The sequence below is a fragment of the Sciurus vulgaris genome (genome assembly GCF_902686455.1).
Source record: "Sciurus vulgaris genome assembly, chromosome: 8".
Taxonomy (NCBI): domain Eukaryota; kingdom Metazoa; phylum Chordata; class Mammalia; order Rodentia; family Sciuridae; genus Sciurus; species Sciurus vulgaris.
This window is the reverse complement of record NC_136468.1, coordinates 118,106,518-118,128,882: the sequence shown is the minus strand read 5'-3', so window position 1 is coordinate 118,128,882 and position 22,365 is coordinate 118,106,518. Positions and strand designations below refer to the sequence as shown.

The following is a 22,365-nucleotide window of genomic DNA, read 5'->3' as shown; positions in this document are numbered from 1 at the left end:
TTATTTTGGGAGAAAACAAAGGAAATCTGAATATACGCTAGATAGTGGATAACAGAATAGAATTACTACTGATTTTGTGAAATGTGATAATAATATTGTTTTATATATGAAAATGTCCTATTCAGGTTCTGCATAGGAATAAAATGTTATCTACAATTCACTTTGATAAACTCAGGTGTTGGGGATGTAGGTTTGTTATACTATTATTCACTCTTTTTATTCTGTATATTTTTTTCATAATAAAAATTTTGAAAGGTTTAAATACAACACAGTATGTTGGATTGGATTCTAGAACAAAAAAAGTACATGAGTGATATAACTTTTGAAATCTGAAAATTCTGAATTTAGTTAATGCTAGTGTTTCAATGCTCATCTTCTTGTTTTAGCAAATAAAACTTGGCTATGAAACTTGGCTAACATCAAAATAAAGTTTTAACATCAAAAGAAAATAGGTAGAGGTTATAAAGGAACTCTCTGTAGTGTACTATCCACAATCTCTCCATAAATCTAAAATTATTTCAAAATAAAAAGGTTAATTGATTTAATTATTTTAAGTTAGAAAAAAAATAGTCAAACCATACATAGAGAATTACCCAAACATACTTGTAAAAGTCTTCATAGAATCGCCCTTTATGATCCTGTCGAATTGAGGCTTGATTTATTTCAGGAAATTCATCTGAAAAAAAGCCAATGTACTATGTAGATCAGATTGAAAAGAAAAATTCACAGCTTTGACAGCTTTCTCTTTTCAGCTGAAGATCTGTATAACAAAAATGTAAAGGTGATTGGGTATCTATCAAGTTGGTCTTTATGATGAATTACAACCCACAGACTTCTTACATACACTAATACACTGTGCTCGTTTCTATTTTACCCTGTTCTCATACAAAAAAGATGAAAAAGAATAGCTGGTGATGATTGTAAATAACCATGTAAGGTGGTATGCACCTGGATTCCCAGTTACTACTTAGGAGGCTGAAGCAAAACGAACCCTTGAGCCCATGAGTTTGAGTTGGGCAACACAGATTATAGTCCCAAATAACAAACAAAAACTAAAGAAGAAAAAACATCACTCACCAATAGATTTTGCATCATAGAAAGTTCTAGAAAACAGGACCACTGTCACTTCATGACTGCAGTTCTTCTCCTAAGCATAAGTAGAGAATAAGAGGGCTCAAGTTTATTTCATTTACTTCACAATGTAGCAGCCTGCATGGACATAATACTCTCAGTTTTAGGAGATTCAGCAATAGTGCACAGAATTGTGTAACATCATGTAATTGTAGGAAGCATAGTACAGGGAACAGATGGAGCACTGCTGGGAGTCAGAAGACTGATCAAGTCCTGGCTCTAAAAACTTACCACACCTGACCTTAGGCAAGTTACTCAAATCCCCAGGAATGCACAAAGTGCTTGAAAACTGCAAATCACCAATGAGAAAGTTCCTGTCTTACAGTTCTTAATTTAGCATGAAATCAACCATCCCGGTATCTGAAGCTCATGATATTTGCACTTGTTTTACAGTGTTTTGTTTTTTTCTTTTTAATTTCCTTAGAACTTCAGTTTAGGGAAGAAGAATAGCACCCAGTGTATTGGATTCAAGATCAAAAATACTCCCACATCCTATCACCATTGTAGCATGAGGAATGGGGACTACCAGAAAAATGAATTATCTTTTAAATGGGGGTGGGGACTAGGGAGAAGAAGAGCTGAGCAGCTTTTCAGTTTGAGTCCATCCCATTTACTGATTCTTGATTTAACTTCTTGTGCTTTAGGGATCTTGTTAAGGAAGTCAGGTCCTAGGTTGACATGGTGAAGATTTGGGTCTACTTTTTCTTCTAGTAGTTGCAGGGTCTCTGTTCTAGTGCCTAAGTCTTTGATCCCCTTTGAGTTGAGTTTCATGCAGGGTAAAAGATAAAGAAGTGGGATAGCTGGGTTATATGGTGATTCCATTCCTATTTTATTGAGGAATCTCCACAATGCTTTTCGGAGAGGTTGTACTAATTTGCAGTACACCAATAATGTATCTGCGTACCTTACATCCTCACCCGTATTTATTATCATTTGTGTTCTTAATAATTGCCATTCTGATTAGAGTGAGAAAATCTTAGTATAGTTTTGACTTGCATTTCCCTGATTGCTAGAGATGTTCAACATTTTTTTCATATTATTTATTGGTCATTTGTGTTTCTTCTTTTGAGAAATTTCTGTTTAGTTCTTTTGCCCATTTATTGACTGGGTTATTTGTTCTTTTGGCATTGAGTTGAGTTCTTTATAAATTCTGCATACTAATCCCGTCAGAGGAGTAGCTGGCAAAGATATTTTCCTATTCTACTGGCTCTCTCTTCACACTTTCAATCATTTCCTTTGCTGTGAAGAAGCTTTTTAATTTAATGGCATCTCACTTATTGATTCTTGGTATTATTTCCTGAGCTTTAGGGGTCTGCATACTATAGTAATACAAGCATTTCAATGTTTACAGCAGCACAGTTCACAATAGCCAAATTATGGAATCAGCCCAGATGCCTGTTAGTAGACAAACGGATTAAGAAGTTGTGGTAGATATACACAATGAAGTTTTACTCAGCCATAAAGAAGAATGAAATAATGGCATCTGCCAGTAAATTGATGAAAATGGAGAGTATCTTGAAGATAAGTGATATAAGAATTGCTTTTTTTTAGAGGTGCTGAGGATTAAACCCAGCACACTACCACTGAGCCACATCCCTGACCCATGCTAAGTGATATAAGCCAGCAGAAAATCAAGGGTCAAATGTTTTCTCTCATATATGGAAGCTAGAGCAAAACAGAGAAAGAAGGCAGTAGGGGAGGGATGCAGGGGATTAGATACCATAAATAATAGGAAAGATCAGGGGAACAGAGAAGGAGAACAAAAGGGAGGAAAGAAGGATGGGAAAGAGGAAGAAATATGAAATTAATTAAAAAATCATGTTATATATGTATCAAAGGGAATTTCAACTTTATGTATATGTAGAAAGTACTAATAAAAAATGAATAAAGGAGCTAGGCTGGGGATATAGCTCAGTTGGCAGCATGCTTGCCTCGCATGTACAAGGCCCTGGGTTCGATCCCCAGAACCACACAAAAAAATAATAATAATAATAATAATAAAGGAGCAAAAGGAAGACAAGTAGAACAAAGGAAGGGGAAAGGGGAATAGGGAAAGGAGGGATGGGAGGAAAAAGGGGGACGGGAATGGATTGAAATCAAATCCCTTCCATGTACGATTCTGTTAAAATGAACCCAACTACTATAATTATAATGCTCTAAATTTTTTTAAAAATCTGCATTGAGCAATGTTTATCCAATGAGATTAAGTGTGAAAAAAGAAACATACCTTCCACTTGGTAAATAAATCAGCAAGGAAACCATTCACAGCTTTCTCAAAATACAGATCCCCTAAAAATAAACAATAAGAAGATGAGGACTAATTTTATTTCTTGCTTTCATTTCTTCTCTAAAAAGTAACAGAAATGGAACCAAAGGGAAAATGGCAGACTCTGCTATACCTTAAAACAAGGTCATAAAAGCCAGAAGTACAAAGAGGTTGCATCCTAGACTTTCTATCAAGCCAAATTTAATATCTGTTTCCCTCAGTTGTAGGTCATGGCTTCAAGGTAAAATGTTAGTTTGGAAAAAAAGCCTAGATGATTGACAAATACAGTATACCTCAGAATGAGAACAATCAAACCTCCAAATATGATTATGCTCATTGTGATGCTTAAAGTATATTAGAAAATGAATTGGTAGACCCTGGGAATTCACAAATTATCATCTGTAGTTCTTATTATGCATAGGTGACCTTGTCAACTCATAGCAAACAATGTGTAATTTTGATAAACATGAATTTGAATGTCATGTACCATGAGGCTGGTATGTTGGACACAGTATTTGTACCTCATAGCATTTTCATTGTTCTCTACTCATTATGTCATAATTCTAATATAATGAAATAAATTTGGCTATTTCTAAAAGTGCTAGAAAAAGAAACATAAAATATCAAAAAAAGTATTTGTTGCTAACCATGGAATTGTTTATAACTTTTCACTATATACTTAAAGAATCAAGATCTGAGATAATGCATTTCCTGGAATTCATATTGTTTGTCTGACTCTCTCTATATACAAACACACACACACACACACACACACACACACACACACGTGTGTGTATATATATATATACATATATATACATACATAACCTTTATATCTCAACTTTATATTTTTATAAAGATTTTATATATATATAAAATTTGTATCTCAACTTCAGATATACATAAAGTTTATCTCTCTATAAATAGTCTATCTATCTTAGCATCAGGACACATCTTTAAAGAGTGTCAAGAGCTTACTGTAAAATGATACCAGCTTAGAGAAAATCCTATCGAGTAGCAGTTACAATCAGCATTTAGGGAACATTACCATAAATATCAAAATCCCACATTTCACAGCTCATCTGAATAAATATGTAAACCATAGCCGACGTAGAACGGAACACCACCTAAAACAGAAAAAAATAAAACAAATAATTGCATTAGAAAATAATAAAGTAGTCAGGCACAGTGGCCCATGCCTGAATCCCAGCAACTCAGGAGGCTAAGGCAGGATTCCAAGTTTAAGGCCAACAACTCAGAACAACCCTGTCTCCAAATAAAATATAAAAAAGGACTGGGGATGCAGCTCAATGGTAAAGCACCCTGGGTTCAATCCCCAGTACTGCGCAAAAAAAAAAAAAAAAAAAAGCAATGATGTATAGTTTTAGTGTTTCAAAATGAAATAGTTCTGAAGATCTGCTTTACAATAGTGTAAATAAATTTAACACATTGAACTACACACTAAATGTTTCCTATTACTGGATATAATGGTTTCCTATTATAAATTTTAGGGGCTGGGGAGATAGCTCACTTGGTAGAGTGCTTGCCTTGTAAGCACAAGGCCCTGGGTTCGATCCTCAGCACCCAAAAAAAAAAAAAAAAAAAAATTTGTTTTTCAACACCTTTTTTGGGGAGTACCTGGGGATTGAACCCAGAGTGCCCTTTTTCATATTTTATTTAAAGATAAGGTCTTGCTGAGTTGCTTAGGACCTCACGAAGTTGCAGAGGCTGGTTTTGAACTCCAGATACTCCTGTCTCAGCCTCCCCAGGCACTGGGATAATAAGTGTTCACCACCACACCCAGCTCAACACCATTTTTTAAAAAGCAAGCTTCATTTCTTTCTTTCATTTAAATAATTACTCAGCTTTTACTCCAGGCCTTGTATTATAGGCAGTAAGAAGATTTAGTCCCTACCCTCTGGAATTTATAGCATAGGATGAGGATGTGCAAAATATTGCAGCATGTACAAACAATCCATGAAGATTCATTCACACAAGAAATAAAGCAGAGGGCTGGATTTGTAGCTCAGTGGTAGAATGCTTGCCTAGCATGTGTGAGGCACTGGGTTTGAGTCTCAGCACCACATAGAAATAGAAAAATAAAGGTCCATTGACAACTAAAAAAATATTCTTAAAAATGTCTAAAAAAAAAAAAAAAGAAAAGAAGCAGAAAGGGCAGTGAATCCACCTGGGAAAGTCATAGAAACCTCATGGAAACAGAACTTGGGCAAAAATATGCGAAATGGTCATTTGCAGGTCTAATAAATTAAAATTCACATCGTACTTCCTCTTTGCCCAGACTGCCTCAAGGAAAAGCATAAGTGGCATTCTGGCCATGTGTATCCCACCAAAGGCTCTTTGCCCAGTCCTTTTCTCCTCCATGAAGTTCTGAAGGAGCTTGATATGAAAGGAGAATATAAATCTGTGACACTCCTTTAGTGTATTAGAGACCTGCTTCTTAAAGACAGAAGCATCTTAAAGACCATACTCTCGGGGCTTTCTATACTCCCTGAGGCATACAGGCATTTGATAAGTTCTTTCTCCTTCTCTAACACACAGAACACAAAGACAGGGAAGAAATATACCTTTCAAAATGTCAACTTTGATCATCTCTGGGTATTGACTGGTATGAGGGATTTTGTTTCTTTTTGGGTTTTGCTAGTTTTGCTTTGTTTTTTGTAGTACGAGGAATCAAACCCAGTGCCTCACACATGCTAAACAAATAGTGAGCTACATCCTGAGATCTGTTTACTTTTTTAAATTATGACATACTTCGAAGAAATGAACAGAAATATATATTATCTAAATTTTTTATAATAAACATTTAAGGCTCTGATAATCAAAAGTATTTTTTTGCTGTGGCAGGAGAATTACGAATTCAAGGCCAGCCTCAGCAACTTAGTATGACCCTCAACAACTTAGCAATTCCTAGTACCCCCACAAAAAATTTTTTCTTCAACATGAGTTTTGGTGGAGACACTCCAACCATAGCACTGCATTTTACAATTGTTGATTTTTCAATGTGCTCTTCACTTTGAAACTGTAAAGTGATAGTTATTGTTTCATTCACATGGCTCCTAATAGTCCCTTCCTCTTTTGATTTTTATTTTTTGCAGTGCTGGAGATCAAACCCAAGGCCATGTACATGCCAGGCAAGCACTCTATCACCAAGCTATACCTCCAGCCCAGTTTGGTTTCTTTTTAAAACAGATTTTAACATTAAAATTCCCATGACAAAAAATTTACCATTAAAGTCTGCAATTCAGTAGTTTCAAGTATATTCACAATGTTGTACAACCATCACCACTAATTCCAGAGCACTTCCATCACTCCAGAAAGAAACCCATATCCATTACCTCTTATTCCCCAAACTCCTCTCTCTCCATCCCCTAGCAACCACTAAACTAATTTCTGTCTCTACAGATTTGCCAATTTGCCTATTCTGGACATTTCATAAAAAATTGTGAATATTTCACAGAAATAGAATCATACACTATGTGGTCTTTTGTGACTGGTTTCTTGCACTCAGCATAATGTTTTCCAAGCTCATCTACTTTGTTTCATGAATCAAAAAGAATGTCAAACTGAAGAAAGGAGGGGTGCACACATGTAATCCCAGCTACTAGGGATGCTGAGGCAGAAGGATTATGAGTTCAAGACCAGCACAGGCAACACATGCATACATCTCAAAAAAGTTTAAAAAAATTTTTAAAGAAAAAAGAACCACATTCTTTTCCCCCAAACTTGCCCCCCCCCCCAACACAGACACACAGACCGTCAGTACACTGGAAATTAAGAATTTCATTCTTATTGCTGAAAATTATGTGGAAATACCACATTTTGTTTCTCCACCAAATATATCAATGCAAATGAAGAAGGCATTATAACATTCATTACTTAAAATTTTACACAATGGTATATGCCTGTAGTCCCAGCAACTCAGGATATTGAGGCAGGATGATAGAAGTCTGAGGCTGTCTCAGCAACATAGGGAGACTCTGTTTCAAAAGTAAAAATTAAAAAGGGCTGGGGATGTGGCTCAGTGGTAAAGCACCTCTGGGTTCAATCCCCAGTACCAAAAAATAATAAAACAAAATTTCACTCAACAGATATTAGAGAGACTACTTAGTAACTACCTAACATGCATTTTTCCAAGCAGATTCTATTCTAGGGCACAAGGGACCAAGCCAAAAGACTAAACTTTCTGGTCTAAACAACTACATACAACAAAGTTCTAGTCAGTAAGATATAAATGGGGTTTTGTTTGTTTTACTGTTGAGAGTGGAACCCAGGGCCTCATGCATGCTAACCCTGAGCCCTAGTAAGATGTAAATGGACGTACTATGCCCTTAAAAGAAATGCACATGGTTGGAGAGTAACCATCTCTTGTCTCTTCTCTCCCTCTGGATTCAGCCTAGAATATGGATGTGGTTACTGTAGCTCTAGCTGAATCATGGAAGTCCTAGCCATGATTTGGGGATGGCAGAGCAGGAAGACAGAAGGAGCCCTAGATCATCAATAAGTGTGACACTGTCATGCCAGCCATGAATTATTAAACCACAGAGTTCTCTTGCATGAGAAGAAAATTAAAATAGTTGACTTTTAAACCTTATAGCTACTGTTTCTTTGGGCTTTTTTTCTTTAATATTTTTAGTTGTAGATGGACACAATACCTTTATTTTATTTTATTATTTTTATGTGGTACTAAGGATCAAACCTAGTACCTCACACGTGTGAGGCGAGTGCTCTACCACTGAGCTACAGCCCCAGCCCTTCTTTGGGGTTTTTGTTCAACAAAATCAAACCAAAAAAAAAAAAAAAAAAAAAACAGTGATCCTTCCATTTTGTATATCCACAAAACTTGGATCCTAATTAGAGTAAGGTATATTCCATGCTTATATAAATATATCGAAATAGATTCTACTATCATATATAACTAAAAAGAACAAATAAAAATAAGCATTTAGCATTTTTAATGTTACAAAAAGAATATTTGGCTTTCTATAATCTTTTTTGGAAATTTGTCCCTTAACATTGTGTTGCAAAAATTAGTTCATATTGTTAATTGTGAATACATTTTATTAAGGTTGACTGTTATGTCATATTCATGGAGTGACTATACCTCACTCTATTCTGTACTGAAAAACAAAAAACAACAGTGTTCTTTTAAAATTGTAATTTAATCCAATCAGAATGGCTATTATCAAGAACACAAGCAATAAGAAGTGTTGGCAAGGTTATGGGAAAAAAGGCACACTCTTACATTGCTGGCGGAGCCGCAAATTGGTACAACCACTCTGGAAAGTAATATGGAGATTCCTCAGAAAACTTAGAATGGAACCACCATTTGACCCAGTTATCCCACTCCTCAGTTTATACCCAAAGGACTTAAAATCACCATACTCCAGTAAAGCAGCCACATCAATGTTTATAGTTGCTCAATTCACAATAGCTAGATTGTGGAACTAACCTAGATGCCCTTCAATTGATGAATGGATAAAGAAACTGTGGTATAAATACATAATGGAATACTACTCAGCCATAAAGAAGAACAAAATTATGGCATTTACTGGTAAATGGATGGAGTATGACAATATCATGCTAAGTGAGATAAGTCAATCCCAAAAAACCAAAGGTTGAATGTTTTCTCTGATAAGTGGATGATGATAAACAACAAGGGGGCGGGGGGGCAAGAGAAGAATGGAGGCACTCTAGATTGTGTAGAGGGAAATGGGGAGGAAAGGGGGTGGGGGAAGGAATGATAGTGGACTGAGACAGACATTCTTACCCTAAGGTACATGTATGATTACATGAATGGTGTGAATCAACATTGTGTACAACCATAGAAATGAAAAGTTGTACCCCATTTGTGTACAATGAATCAAAATGCAGTCTGTAAAAATAAAAAATAAAATAAAAATAAATAAAATAAGTATCACTCTCCCACCTAAAATCCTTCAGCAGATTCTAGTTACTATTTGAATAAACCCTAACTGGTTACAATGGCCCTCAAAATTCAAGTTAATTGGCTGGAACCTACCTACACCTTACCAACATCACTGTCCCTGCTTGCATGCAATACTCCCACCACACTGTCCCCACCAATGTTTCCTCTGCCTGGATGTTTCTCACCCACTCTTTACACACTAGCTATCTCACCTTTCAGATACCTTCTCAGGGAAACCTTTTCAGTCCACCTTTATAAAGAAGATCTTCCTGTAATTCTCTATCTCAATGCTCCATTTCACTCAGAATTTTTAATTTATTTCACTAGTTTACCAGGAAAGTCACCCTAGTTCCTCTCATTCCCAAATTAATTTCCGTCAGAGATGTCACTCTAGTCCATGTTTATGGACTGGGTAACTAGTCACATCTGTCCCCACATTAGGTAAGTTTCTTAAGAGCAGGACCTTGTTAGTGGTGTTCACCATGGATTCCCAATGCCCAGCAATAGTAACTGGAACATAGTAAGTTCTTTGATATTTGTTCAGTGGATGAATGATGGTAAAGAGGAAAACACATGCCAGTGATCATGATCTTTGTCAGTCATACTTAAGAGTTTTGAATTTTTAAAAAAACTGAGGAAAAGCAAATTAAAATCACTATAAAAATACCAATTTTGGAGGGAGGGGGTGTACTGGGGATTTAACCCAGGGGCAGTTTACCACTGAGCTACATCCCCAGCCCCTTTTGTTTTATTTTGAGACAAGGTCTCACTCACTAAGGGACATAGGGCTTCCCTAAGTTGCTGAGGCTGGCCTTGAACTTGCTATCCTTCTTTCTCAGCCTCCCAATTCGCTGGAATAATAAAGTATTAATACCTGCTAGAATTGTGAAAACCTTAAAATCCAATGCCAGGTATTTGGAAAACTAAAAAAACGAAAGGAGAATTTTATACATTGCTACAGAGCATAAACTGGTCCAAACAATTTGAAAAACAAAGTGGCACTATCTCACAGAGTGGAACCCATGAACCAGCAAATACATTCCTAATTATAGATGTAAAGTATAGTATTAAGCCAGGCATGGTGGGGCACACCTGTACTCCCAAAGACTCAGGAGGTTCAGGCAGGAGGATTTCAAGTTCAAGGCCAGCCTCAGCAACATAATGAGACCCTGAACAACTTAGACCCTGTTTCAAAATGAAATAAAATGGGCTAGGGGAATAGCTCAGTGGTAAAACAACTCTTATTTAAATCTCCAGTACTCAAAAAAATAATTAATTAATTTAATTAAATATAATATTGAGTACAAAAAAAAAAAACTATCTGTAAGACTACATACATTTTCATTGCATTTTAGTAAAGCTCAAAAATAACTAAACAGGGCTGGGGAGATAGCTCAGCTGGTAGAGTGCTTGCCTCGCAAGCACAAGGCCCTGAGTTCGATCCCCGGTACCACAAAAAATAAATAAATAAATAAATAAACAAATAATATATTACTTAGGTAAAATATATATTTACTAACACTAAGTAAATGACAGGAAAATTTAAAAATGAAATTCAGGTGGCAGTTACCTGTGAAGACACTGAATTCCTTTTTTGTTGTTGTTTTTCTGTTTGTTTGTGGTGCTGGGGATTGAACCCAGGGCCTTGTGCATGCAAAGCAAGCACTCTACCAATTAAGCTATATACCCAGCCCAAGACACTGATTCTTAACCTGTTGTGATTTGCCCCTCAGGGGATCTGGTACTGTCTGAAGATGTATCTGGGTGTCATGATTTGTAGGGTGGGGGTTAAAGGGTGAAACTGGAATCTTGTGAGCAGAAGCCAGGGATACTGTTAAACACACCAAAATGCACAAAACAGTCCCCACAACATTACTGACATTTGGGCCAGGTAATTCTTTATTTGGAGGCCTATCCTATATATTTAGCATACTTAGCAGTATCCTCACTGGATGCCAATTGCAAAATGCCTCTGTTATACCAACCAAATAAATCTAGCCATTGCCAAAAGACTCCTGGGGAGAAAAATCACTCCTAGTTGAGACAGTTTGATTAGCATGAGTAATATCCCCAGCAGTTCAATTTGGATTCTTCCCACCACAGCAGAGACCCACAGAAGGGGATTCATTTGCAAAGTTCTCTCTTCATGTTTATGACATGATCTTCCACTGAGTTTCATTTTGCTATGTACAGTGAACACAGAATCCTGCAGACTAGACACCATATCTCTATGTTGACTATTAAATAGACTGATTTGGAAGAAAAAAACAAAGAACCACCCCAACCTGGAAAGATGCAACTGTAAACATCAGAGTTGCAGAGCACTCTGATTCTACTTCCATAAAGGCAAACAACAGGGTTGTGGCTCAGTAGTAGAGCACTTGCCTAGCATATGTGAGGCAGTGGTTCGATCCTCAGGACCACATATAAATAAATGAGTAAAATAAAAGTCTATCAACATCTAAAAAAAATTAAAAAAACAAAAAAAAGGAAAACAATAGCAATTAGGAGTTTTTTTTTCTTTGTTTTATTGATTTTAGGACTTAGACGTAATACTATGGGGAAACAAAACCAAAAAAAACTTTTTATAAATCTTACCCTGGTATCTTCACTAATATAACCACACATGACCTTCTCATTCTTGACCCACAGCTCACCAGCCTGTGCTCTGAAAGGAAAGACAAACATAAATTATTATAAGTCTTAAATCAAGAGAAATAGGAACTTCAGGAAGCTAGCTCTACTCTAATACTTAAACCCAAATGACTTGATCAATTACACACTTCCAAAAAGAATTCCATGAACAGATTACACAACATAAAACATTTTCATAGTGCAATGAATACATAAAACATGAGCTCTTAATCTGGGAGTTCATAGATAATTTACAGTTCTAGGAAAAAAGGAGCTTCAAGGAATCCATAACCTTCTGAAATGCAAGATTATCTAGTTTTGGTCAAATCTCAAAAGAAACCATGTCACATAAAACATTAAGAAACACCAGGTGTGTGTGGCAAGATAGTGCACACTTGTAATCTCATCTACTTGTACGGCTAAACCAGGAGGATTATAAATTTGAGGCCTGTCTTGGCAACTTTGCAAGACCCCGTCCCAAAAAATCAAAGGGTCTGCAGATGTAGCGCACTGGTAGAGCACCCCAGATTCAATGCTCAGTACCACAGGCAGTCTGGTTCTGTTGAAAAATTTTAATAGCAATTTAGTATTACATTTTTCCAACTTTTTTCCTCTGAAAAAATTTAAGGGCACAAAATGGATAACAGAGTAAAAAGACTTGACCAACCTGGGGAGAAACTAATCAAGGGAGGAATCCCAGCTGTAAGTGCCATTTATTAGTTGAATGACCATGGGGAACTCTGGCAGGATCAATGTTCTTATTATATAAAATAAGACAATGATACCTATCTTCTAGAGCTATTCTGAGAATTAAACCAGATGATGTGGGAAACTAGGATAAGGAAGTATTCAATTAAGAGTACTAGGGATTATTCTTGTAAGAAAGCACTATGACAATAGCAAATATTAACATAAAATGCTATCTTGGAGAGATATCTGAGAACCTTGTAATCATCCCTCAATCAACCACTCAAGCTTTTCTTTTCTACCAATCTCACTCTTTCTCCCAATGTCCTCAACTGCCCAATCTAAGAAATCAATCCTCATAAGAAAGGAAGAAATGGGTCTAGAGGAATATTACAACATGCTCTTAGCATATGCAAGGCCATGGTTCAATCCCCAGGAAAAAAAAAAAAAATCACACACACATATATATGTACACACACACACGTGTGTGTGTATATAAATATATATAAATAAATATATGTATAAATATATATAAATATAAAATATAATATATATAATATAAAATATATATAAATATATTTATATATATAAATAAAAGCCAAGACAATGCTATGTGCCATGAGTCATAACAGAAACTATCATAACTGAGACTACCCAGGAAAATGCTGGACACTCTCAATCAACCTCTCTGAGCCTCTCTTGTATTTGTAAAATGAGAAGGTTGGACCAGGCCTGTGATTTTCAATATGCTTCTCAGGGTCCTAAAACAAAAAGTCTCTTAATACACTATTGCCCAATTATGTCTGTGAATGGTCAAGTGCAATAAGCCTGATCTAAGGCAGGGCTACTATTTCTTTAATATTACAGGTTGAGCATCCTTAACCTAAAAAACCCAAAATCTAAAATTCTCCACAATCCAACTTGAATGCCAACATGATGCCACAGTGGAAAATTCCATTGACCTCATTATGATATGGGTTAGAGTCAAAAGACAAGCACACCAAAAGCACGTGTAAAATTGGGGTTGTGGGTATAGTTTAGTGGCAGAGTAAGCATAAGAACCTGGTTTCAATCTCCAGGGCCAAATATATATATATATAAAATTACCTCTCAAGCTATGTATAGAAAGTAAACATGAAACATAAATGAATTCCGTGTTTGCACTGGGGTCCCAGCTCCAAGATCTCTCATTATGTAAATGCAAGTATTCCAAAATTTGAAAAAATTCAGTTTCTGAAATATTTCTAACGCCAGATAAGAGATACTCAAACTGGCCAGGCACAGTAGTGCATGCCTGTAATCCCAGGATCTCAAGAGGCTGAGGCAAGAGAATCCCAAATTTGAGGTCAGCCTCAGCAACTAAGCAAGACCTTCAATAACTTAGCAAGACCCTATTTTATAATAAATAAGAAGGGCTGGACATGTAGCGCAGTGGTAAAGTGTCCCTGGGTTTAATCCCCAGTACCACACACACACAAATAGATACCTCACCCTGTACAATTTCAATCCCACATTCTGTGTGAGTTTTATTAGAAGAAGCACTCTACATACAAGCTACCAAACACCACATCGATGGGATCTCTAAAACAAGCTCATTTACGGAACTAACTTACCAACTTCTTTAAGAATGTATACGCAAAGCAGTGTTAAAGAATTCAGGCTTAGGGCTGGGAATGTAGCTCCATGGCAGAGCACTTGCCTAGCATGTGTGGGGCACTAGTTTAGATTCTCAGCACCACATATAAATAAGTAAAATAAAGGCCCATTCACAACTTTAAAAAAATTTTTTAAAAATAAAGAATTAACAAAAACTGCATGGTATTGGCACCAAAACAGACAGGTAGATCAATGGTACAGAATAGAGGAGACGGACACAAACCCAAATAAATACAATTTGCTCATACTAGACAAAGGTGCCAAAAATATGCAATGGAGAAAAGATAGCCTCTTCAACAAATGGTGCTGGGAAAACTGGAAGTCCATATGCAACAGAATGAAACTAAACCCCTATCTGTCACCCTGCACAAAAATCAACTCACAATGGATCAAGGACCTTGAAATCAGACCAGAGACTCTGCATCTTATAGAAGAAAAAGTAGGTCCAAATCTTCAACTTGTTGGCTTAGGATCAAACTTCCTTAACAGGACTCCCAGAGCACAAAAAATAAAAGCAAGAATCAACAACTGGGATAGATTCAAACTAAATAGCTTTCTCTCAGCAAAGGAAACTATCAGCAATGCGAAGAGAGAGCCTACAGAGTGGGAGAAAATCTTTGTCACTCATACTTCAGATAGAGCACTAATTTCCAGAATACATAAAGAACTCAAAAAACTTTACACCAAGAATGCAAATAATCCAATCAACAAATGGGCTAAGGAAATGAGTAGACACTTCACAGAAGATCGACAAGCAATCAACAAACATATGGAAAAATGTTACCATCTTTAGTAACAAGAGAAATGCAAATCAAAACTACACTAAGATTCCATCTCACCCCAATTAGAATGGCAATTATCAAGAATACAAGCAACAACAGGTATTGGAGAGGATGTGGTGAAAAAGGTACACTCATACATTGCTGGTGGGGCTGCAAATTAGTACAGCCACAATGGAAAGCAGTGTGGAGATTCCTTAGAAAACTTGGAATGGACCCTCCATTTGACCCAGCTATCCCACTCCTCAGTCTATACCCAAAGGACTTAAAATCAGCATACTACAGAGATACAGCCACATTAATGTTCATAGCTGCTCAATTCACCATAGCCAGATTGTGGAACCAACCTAGATGTCCTTCAATTGATGAGTGGATAAAGAAACTGTGGTATATATATATACAATGGAATATTACTCAGCTATAAAGAAAAATAAAATCATGGCATTTGCAGGCAAATGGATGAAATTGGAGAATATCATGCTAAGTGAGATAAGCCAATCTCAAAAATCCAAAAGGAGAAGGATCTCGCTCATGATGACACATAATGGGGGGTTGGAGGGGGGCAAGAATGGAGGAAGGAGGGACTGTATAGAGGGAAAAGAGTGGTGGGAGGGGTGGGGGGAGGAAAAAATAACAGAATGAATCAAACATCATTACCCTATGTAAATGTATAATTACGAAAATGGTATGCTGTTACTCCATGTACAGAAACAACATGTATCCCATTTGTTTACAATAAAAATAAATTAAAATAAAAAATAAATAAAGAATTTGGGCTAATTCCTGCATTTTCACTTCCTATTAGGGATCAAGCCACAATCTTTTCTGAACCTTAAGTTTTTAAAATTCAGTAAATGTGGTTCATAAGAATCTTGCCTCTTCCCTCTTCTAGAGCTCTTAGGAATATTAAATGACATACCAATAATGAGAGGACCTGGTAAATTAGATAGTGATTTGTAGGGGATTTTTTGTTTTTGTTTTTGTTTTTGTTTTTTTTGGTTGGTTGGTTTTGATGGTAATGGGGTTGAATCAGGAGAGTGTTCTACTACTGAGCTACTTTCCTTGCTCCTTTTTATTTTGAGACAGGGTCTCATTAAGTTGCCCAGGTTGGCCTCAAACTGTGATCCTCCTGCCTCTGCCTCCCAATTCACTAGGATTACAAACATGCACCAACATGCCCAGAGGGAAATAGTCCTTTATTAACACATGTATACATACAGAAAATACAATGCGGATTTGTACTCCTTGGTCTTAATTTGTCCTTATCCAATCGAAGCCAAGAATAACCATGAGGCAGTACTCTTTTCTACCAGTTCAAAAGAGAAAAATGCCACTGGCAAATGCAAGTATGAAATCCATATCCCCCAGGACACAACCAAATAACACAGATGACTTCCCACAAAGAGGCACAATGGCACATCACCAAGCCCTAGATCAGGATGAAGAGACTGGAGGGCATTAGTTCCATAAGCTTGACCAGATCACTTCCCTCCCTTTTCTATCAATGAGCTATTGGGAATCAATGATATTCACCACCTTTACAACCAAGTTTCATCATTCTGGGAACAAAAAGCTAAAATAACAAAGTATGGTCATTGGACAGTCACTTACATTACATACCTCTGAAGAAGTAAAAATGTTCAACAGTGGCATATTAATTAAATAAATTAGGGTTGGGGTTGTGGCTCAGTGGTAGAGTGCTTGCCTAGCATGTGTAAAGCACTGGGTTTGATCCTCAGCACCATATATAATTAAATGAATAAAATAAAGGCCTATCAACATCTAAACATTTTTTAAAATAAATAAATAAATTATACTGTGTCCATAAAATAAAATATCATGGAATCATTGCAATAATGCTTACAAGGTGTTCTAATTTCATAAGAAATATTTATATGCTTTTAAGTGGATAAAAGAACACAAAATAGTATATATAGCTGGGCATGATGATACGTGACTATTATCCCAGCAACTCAACAGGCTAAGGTAGGAGGACCACAAGTTCAAGGCCAGTCTCAGCAACTTAGCAAGACCCTATTTCAAAAAAAAAAAAAAAAAAAAGGCCTGGGGATGTAGGCCAGTGACAGAACTCTTGCCTAGCAAGCATGAGGCTTTATACCCAATACCCTCACCCAAAAAATAAAAAGAAGAGGAAAAAAAATAAATAAATAAGGAATCTGAAAGGGTTGTTGTTTTACTTTTGCACTACTGGGGATTGAACTCAGGGCTTCATGCATGCTTGGTAGGTGCATTATCACTGAAGTGTGTCCCCAGTCACTCTGAGAGGGCTTCCAAACCAGGGCTCAGCAAACTATAGATAGCCTGCAGGTCAAATCAAGCCCATATCCTGTTTTGTTGTTGCTGTTATTGTTGTTTTTGTTTGTTTGCAGTTGTAGATGGACAGCATGTCTGTTTATTTTTCAATGTGGTGCTAAGGATTGAACCCAGTGCCTCCCATGTACTAGGCAAGTACTCTGCCACTGAGCTACAGCCCCAGCCCTCATACCCTGTTTTTGTATGGACCACAACTAAGAATGGTTTTTACATGCTTAAATATTTAAAATGCACACATACTATATAACAGAAACCTAAGATCTATGTGGCACACATAGAACTAAAAAGTCTAAAACATTTTCAGGAAAGTATTACCTTGACTGAAATAGATTCTAAACCAATCATTCCATTTTGCAGATGTGGAAATGCAGATTTGACCTGATTTGCTCAACATCACCCTCAATACTGATCACAGTGATGGCTAATGCCTGACACTGTAGGAATAGATCCAGACTGCCTAAATTCTGATTTCACCATCCACCAGAGACTAGTTTATATTGAAAGCATGAATCTAGGTTGCATGTATTGTTCTCTTAGATACTTAGTTGTTCTCTGGGTTATGTTTAGTTGCTTGGATTTTTAAAAAGAATTCTGACCCTCTGACAACTTTAAAAGCATCCTTTTTTGGGGGGGGGGGGGGATGAGTCCTTTATCCTTTCTTCTTTTCAGGATCAGTATTTCAGATGAATCAATAGCCCTGGTTGATGATGAAACGTTCCTTACAAAAGGGTTCTGGCTATGGAAGGAATGACTAAATTAGGAAATCACCATCTTGTCAGTCTCAGTGGCACACACCTATAATCAAAGCAACTCAGGAGGTTGAGGCAGGAGGATCACAAGTTGAAGGTCAGCCTCAGCAACTTAGTGAGGCCCCAAGCAACTTAGAAAGACCCTGTCTCAAATAGAAAATAAAATGGGTTGGGGTTATGGCTCAGTAGTTAAGTGCTCCTGGTTCAATCCCCAGTACCAAAAACAAAAGAAAAAGAAAGAAAATCATCATCTTGCAACAATCATCAGTGGATGAAACCATTAGGTAAAAAGTTGGTTAGGGGGTCTGCAGTTGTAGCTCAGTGGTAGAGAGCTTCCCTAGCATGTGTGAAGCACTAGATTCAATCCTTAGCCCCACATAAAAATAAATAAAACAAAGGTATTATGACCACCTACAACTAAAAAAATAAAAAATAAAATAAAAAGTTGGTTAGGGAGTTTTATAATGGGGCACCAGACTATTCTATCTAAGCCCACTGATCAATCTTAGCATCACTACAAGTGAGTCAGATATAAATATACTTAAATATACATAGTGAATTTTAGAAAAGATATAGTTTTCATCTGCAGTGGATTTATATTCCACTATGCGCTTTTATACTATTTGAATTCTTGTACTACATGCATGTTGTACTTTTTGCATTTAAAAGGAATTTCAGGGTTGTGGGTGTAGTCATGGCAGAGCACATGCCTAGCATAAGGCTCTGGGTTCAATCTCTAGTACTGCCAAAAAAAAAAAAAAAAGGAGGATTTCAAAAAGACCATTTTTTTATTTTCATTACAAATTGAAATATAGAAATAATTTTGACAAACCTAGAGCACAGCAATATACTTAAAAAGGCAACAAATCAGGAACTACTATTCTAGTCACTGTATGTCTCCAAACCTGTTTCCTAATCTGTAAAATGAAGTATGCTTAAATATATTCATCTAAGGATGGGTATGGTGGTGCAAGCCTATAATCCCAGTGGCTTGGAGGCTAAGGCAAGAGAATATGTTCAAAGAAAGCCTCAGCAACTCAACAAGACCTGTCTCTAAACAAAATATTAAAAAGGACTGGAATATATCCTGGATTCAATCCCTGGTACCAAAAAATAATAATGATAATATAGGCAGATAAACAGATATGGATCTAAGATTTTTTTCCAAATCTAATATAATATATAAGTCTGTAAATCCTTTGCTACAGAATACCAGGGCTTCAGCAACTTCTTCCACTTAATCTTAAAACTACTATCATACCTTTTTTTTTTTTTTTTTTTTGCAGTGCTGGGGATTGAACCCAGGGCCTTGTGCTTGCAAGGCAGGCACTCTACCAGCTAGCTGAGCCATATCTCCAGCCCTATGCCTTTTGTTGTTTATGTTACAATCTAAACTTTTAAGTTCTTTTGTATTTTATTACATGGGTCATAAAATGCCTCAAGTACCTTATGTACCCCTGTTCTTGCATTAGAACCTACTTCTGTTTACTAGTTGGTAGGTCAGGAGTGATGTAATACCTACCTGATGCCAGCAAATTCCACCTTCTGGGTGATATAGGCACATGTGCTGACCTAAGGGAAGAGAGAGAAAGAAATTCAACCTGTCAAGGCCATGAAATGCCACAAACAAGGTCCCCTGGCTTTTAAATCTTTCCTAACAACTCAAAGTGTAATCAACATGGAATAGATTTACCCCACAGGACACCATGTTGTCACAAGTATAATAATAGATGCTTAAGAGTTTGTCAAGTATGCACCAGCATTATTCTGCTAGGCTACTCACTGTTGAATATGTTGGGGTTCTTTCTTTTTTTAAATGCCCTTTAAAGTCTAATTATGGGATAAATTCAGATGTGTATCAGAGTATACATTTTGTAAAATGTTTTCAATTTTTTATAAATGAGATGCATTACTTACAGGACTCATTTGTTTTATTTAGTTTTAATTATTAGTGGTGCTAGAGATTGAACCCAGGGTTTCAAGCATTCTAGGCAAGCCTCTACCACTGAGCTACATCCCCAACCCCTAAAATGTTTTGTCGTTGTTGTTGCACTGGGGATTGAAATCGCGCTTAACTGCAGTCCTTTTTATTTTTTATTCTGAGATGGGTCTTGCTAAGTTGCATAGGGCCTTGATAAATTATTGAGGTTGGCCTCAAACTTGCAATTCTCTCGCCTCAGCTCCTAAGTAGCTGGGATTATAAGCATGTGTCACCACATCCAGATAAAATACTCTTGATTAAAGAGTTCTGTTTGTAGATGAAACTTTTGTTTGTAGTATACCTAACTGATGTGATAAAATTTCATTGTCTTACCATAAAGTCCTGATGTTCAATACAGGAAAAGCAGATACTGTAAAGCATTTTCTGAATTACAAAAGTACAAAACAGGGACTGGGGTTGTGGCTCAGCAGTAGAACACTCGCCTAGCACATGTAAGGCACTGGGATTGATCCTCAGCACCACAAAAAAAATAAATAAATAAAATAAAAGTATTGTGTACATCTACAACTAAAAAAAAAATTTTTTTTAAAGTGCAAAACAAAGCAACCAAGTTTAAATTAAAAAAAAAAAAAGTTAGCACTTATAGACAAAAGCATAGGCAATAGTTAAGACCAGCTTATAATAAGTGGTCAGTTTGACACATATACTTCACACATGTTTACACAAATATCTACATTTAAATCATTTTGTTGTTGTGTTTTGAGGTTCAGAGGTTTGAGCCCACAGGTACTCTGCCACTGAGCTACAGGTCTGGCACTTCTTATTTTTAATTTTGAGATAGTCTCCAGCTAAGTTGTCCAGGTTGACAGTGCACTTGGGATCCTGCTGCCTCAGCCTCTCAAATCACTAAGATTAAGATTACAGGCATGCACAGCACCCAACTACACATTCATTTATATACAGTACAACTGAGAGATACCCTGGAACATGCCTATGGAGTTCCCAGGAACTCAAGAGGCTGAGGCAGGAAAATCTCAAGGTCAACCTCAACAACTGAGCCAGACCCCTGTCTCAAAATAAAAATAAAAAGGGCTGGTGATATAGCTCAGTGGTAGAGCAACCCTCAGTTCAGTCCCTAGTACCACAAGTTAATTAATTAATTAAATACTGCACAGTTTGTCACTTTCTCTTTCTCTCCTCTCTCTCTCTTTTTTTTTTTTTGTACCAAGGATTGAACCCAGAGCACTCAACCACTGAGCCATAACCCCAGCCCTATTTTGCATTTTATTTAGAGACAGAGTCTCAATGAGTTGCTTAGCACCTCACTGTTGCTGAGGCTGGCTTTGAACTCATAATCCTCCTGCCTCAGAATCCCCAGAGCCACTCTTTTTGGTAGTGCTAGGTATTGAACCCAGTGCCTCAAGAATGCTAAGCAATCCTCTTTATGACTGAGCCACACTGCCATTCCTATTTCTCACTTTATCTCTTATTTTAGGAAATGGAAACTTCCATTCCAAAGACTTTGCTTCCCAAAAATATACACTGCATGGAAATTCTACTTATATTTGTCATTTCATAGTACACAAAAACTGCATAAGAGGAGTGTTCAATAACCAGTCACAATTTTGATGACCTGGTCATTTTAAGCGGAAAAGGCTCATTAAAAATTGGTTGGGCACTATGGTAATCCCAGCAGCTCAAAAGCTGAGGCAGGAGGCTCTTGAGCTCAAAGTCAGCCAACTTAAGGTAGCCCAAACAACTCAGCAAAATTCTGTCTCTAAATAATATATAAAAAAGGGCTGGGGCTGGGGAGATAGCTCAGTTGGTAGAGTGCTTGCCTTATAAGCATAAGGCCCTGGGTTCGATCCCCACCACCGAAAAAAAAAAAAAAATCTTAAATCTTAAAAAGGGCTAAGGATGTGACTCAGTAGTTAAGTGCTCCTGGGTTCAATCCCCAGTACCAAATAAATAAATAAAAAAGGGTGAGGGATGTAGCTCAGTGGTAGGGTGCTTGTCTAGTCTGTGTAAAGGCCTTGGGTTCAATACCCAGCACCACGAAAATAAATAGGAGCCAGGCACAGTGGCACATGCCTGTAATCCAGCAACTCAGCAGGAGGGCACCAAGGAAGGAGGATTGCAAGTTTCAGACCAGGCTCAGCAACTTAGAAAGGCCCAAAGCAACTTAGTGAGACCTTGTCTCAAAATAAAAAGGGCTGTAGACACAGCTCACTGGTAAAGCA

The 22,365-nt window shown here is 37.0% G+C and overlaps 1 protein-coding gene across 9 annotated transcripts in view; it reads right to left on the bottom strand.

The window, feature by feature from the left end:
* The window catches only part of DEPDC5 (DEP domain containing 5, GATOR1 subcomplex subunit), a 138,474-nt gene that overhangs the window by 109,069 nt on the left and 7,040 nt on the right, over positions 1-22,365 (bottom strand). For all 9 annotated transcript variants that reach the window (XM_079149689.1, XM_079149692.1, XM_079149691.1 and 6 more), the window contains 6 exons: positions 19,706-19,755; positions 11,943-12,012; positions 4,446-4,524; positions 3,359-3,420; positions 1,078-1,147; positions 604-676 (listed from right to left, as the gene is read on the bottom strand). In XM_079149689.1, coding sequence (XP_079005815.1) covers positions 604-676; positions 1,078-1,147; positions 3,359-3,420; positions 4,446-4,524; positions 11,943-12,012; positions 19,706-19,755 — 404 coding nt within the window. The remainder of the gene's footprint in view (positions 1-603; positions 677-1,077; positions 1,148-3,358; positions 3,421-4,445; positions 4,525-11,942; positions 12,013-19,705; positions 19,756-22,365) is intronic.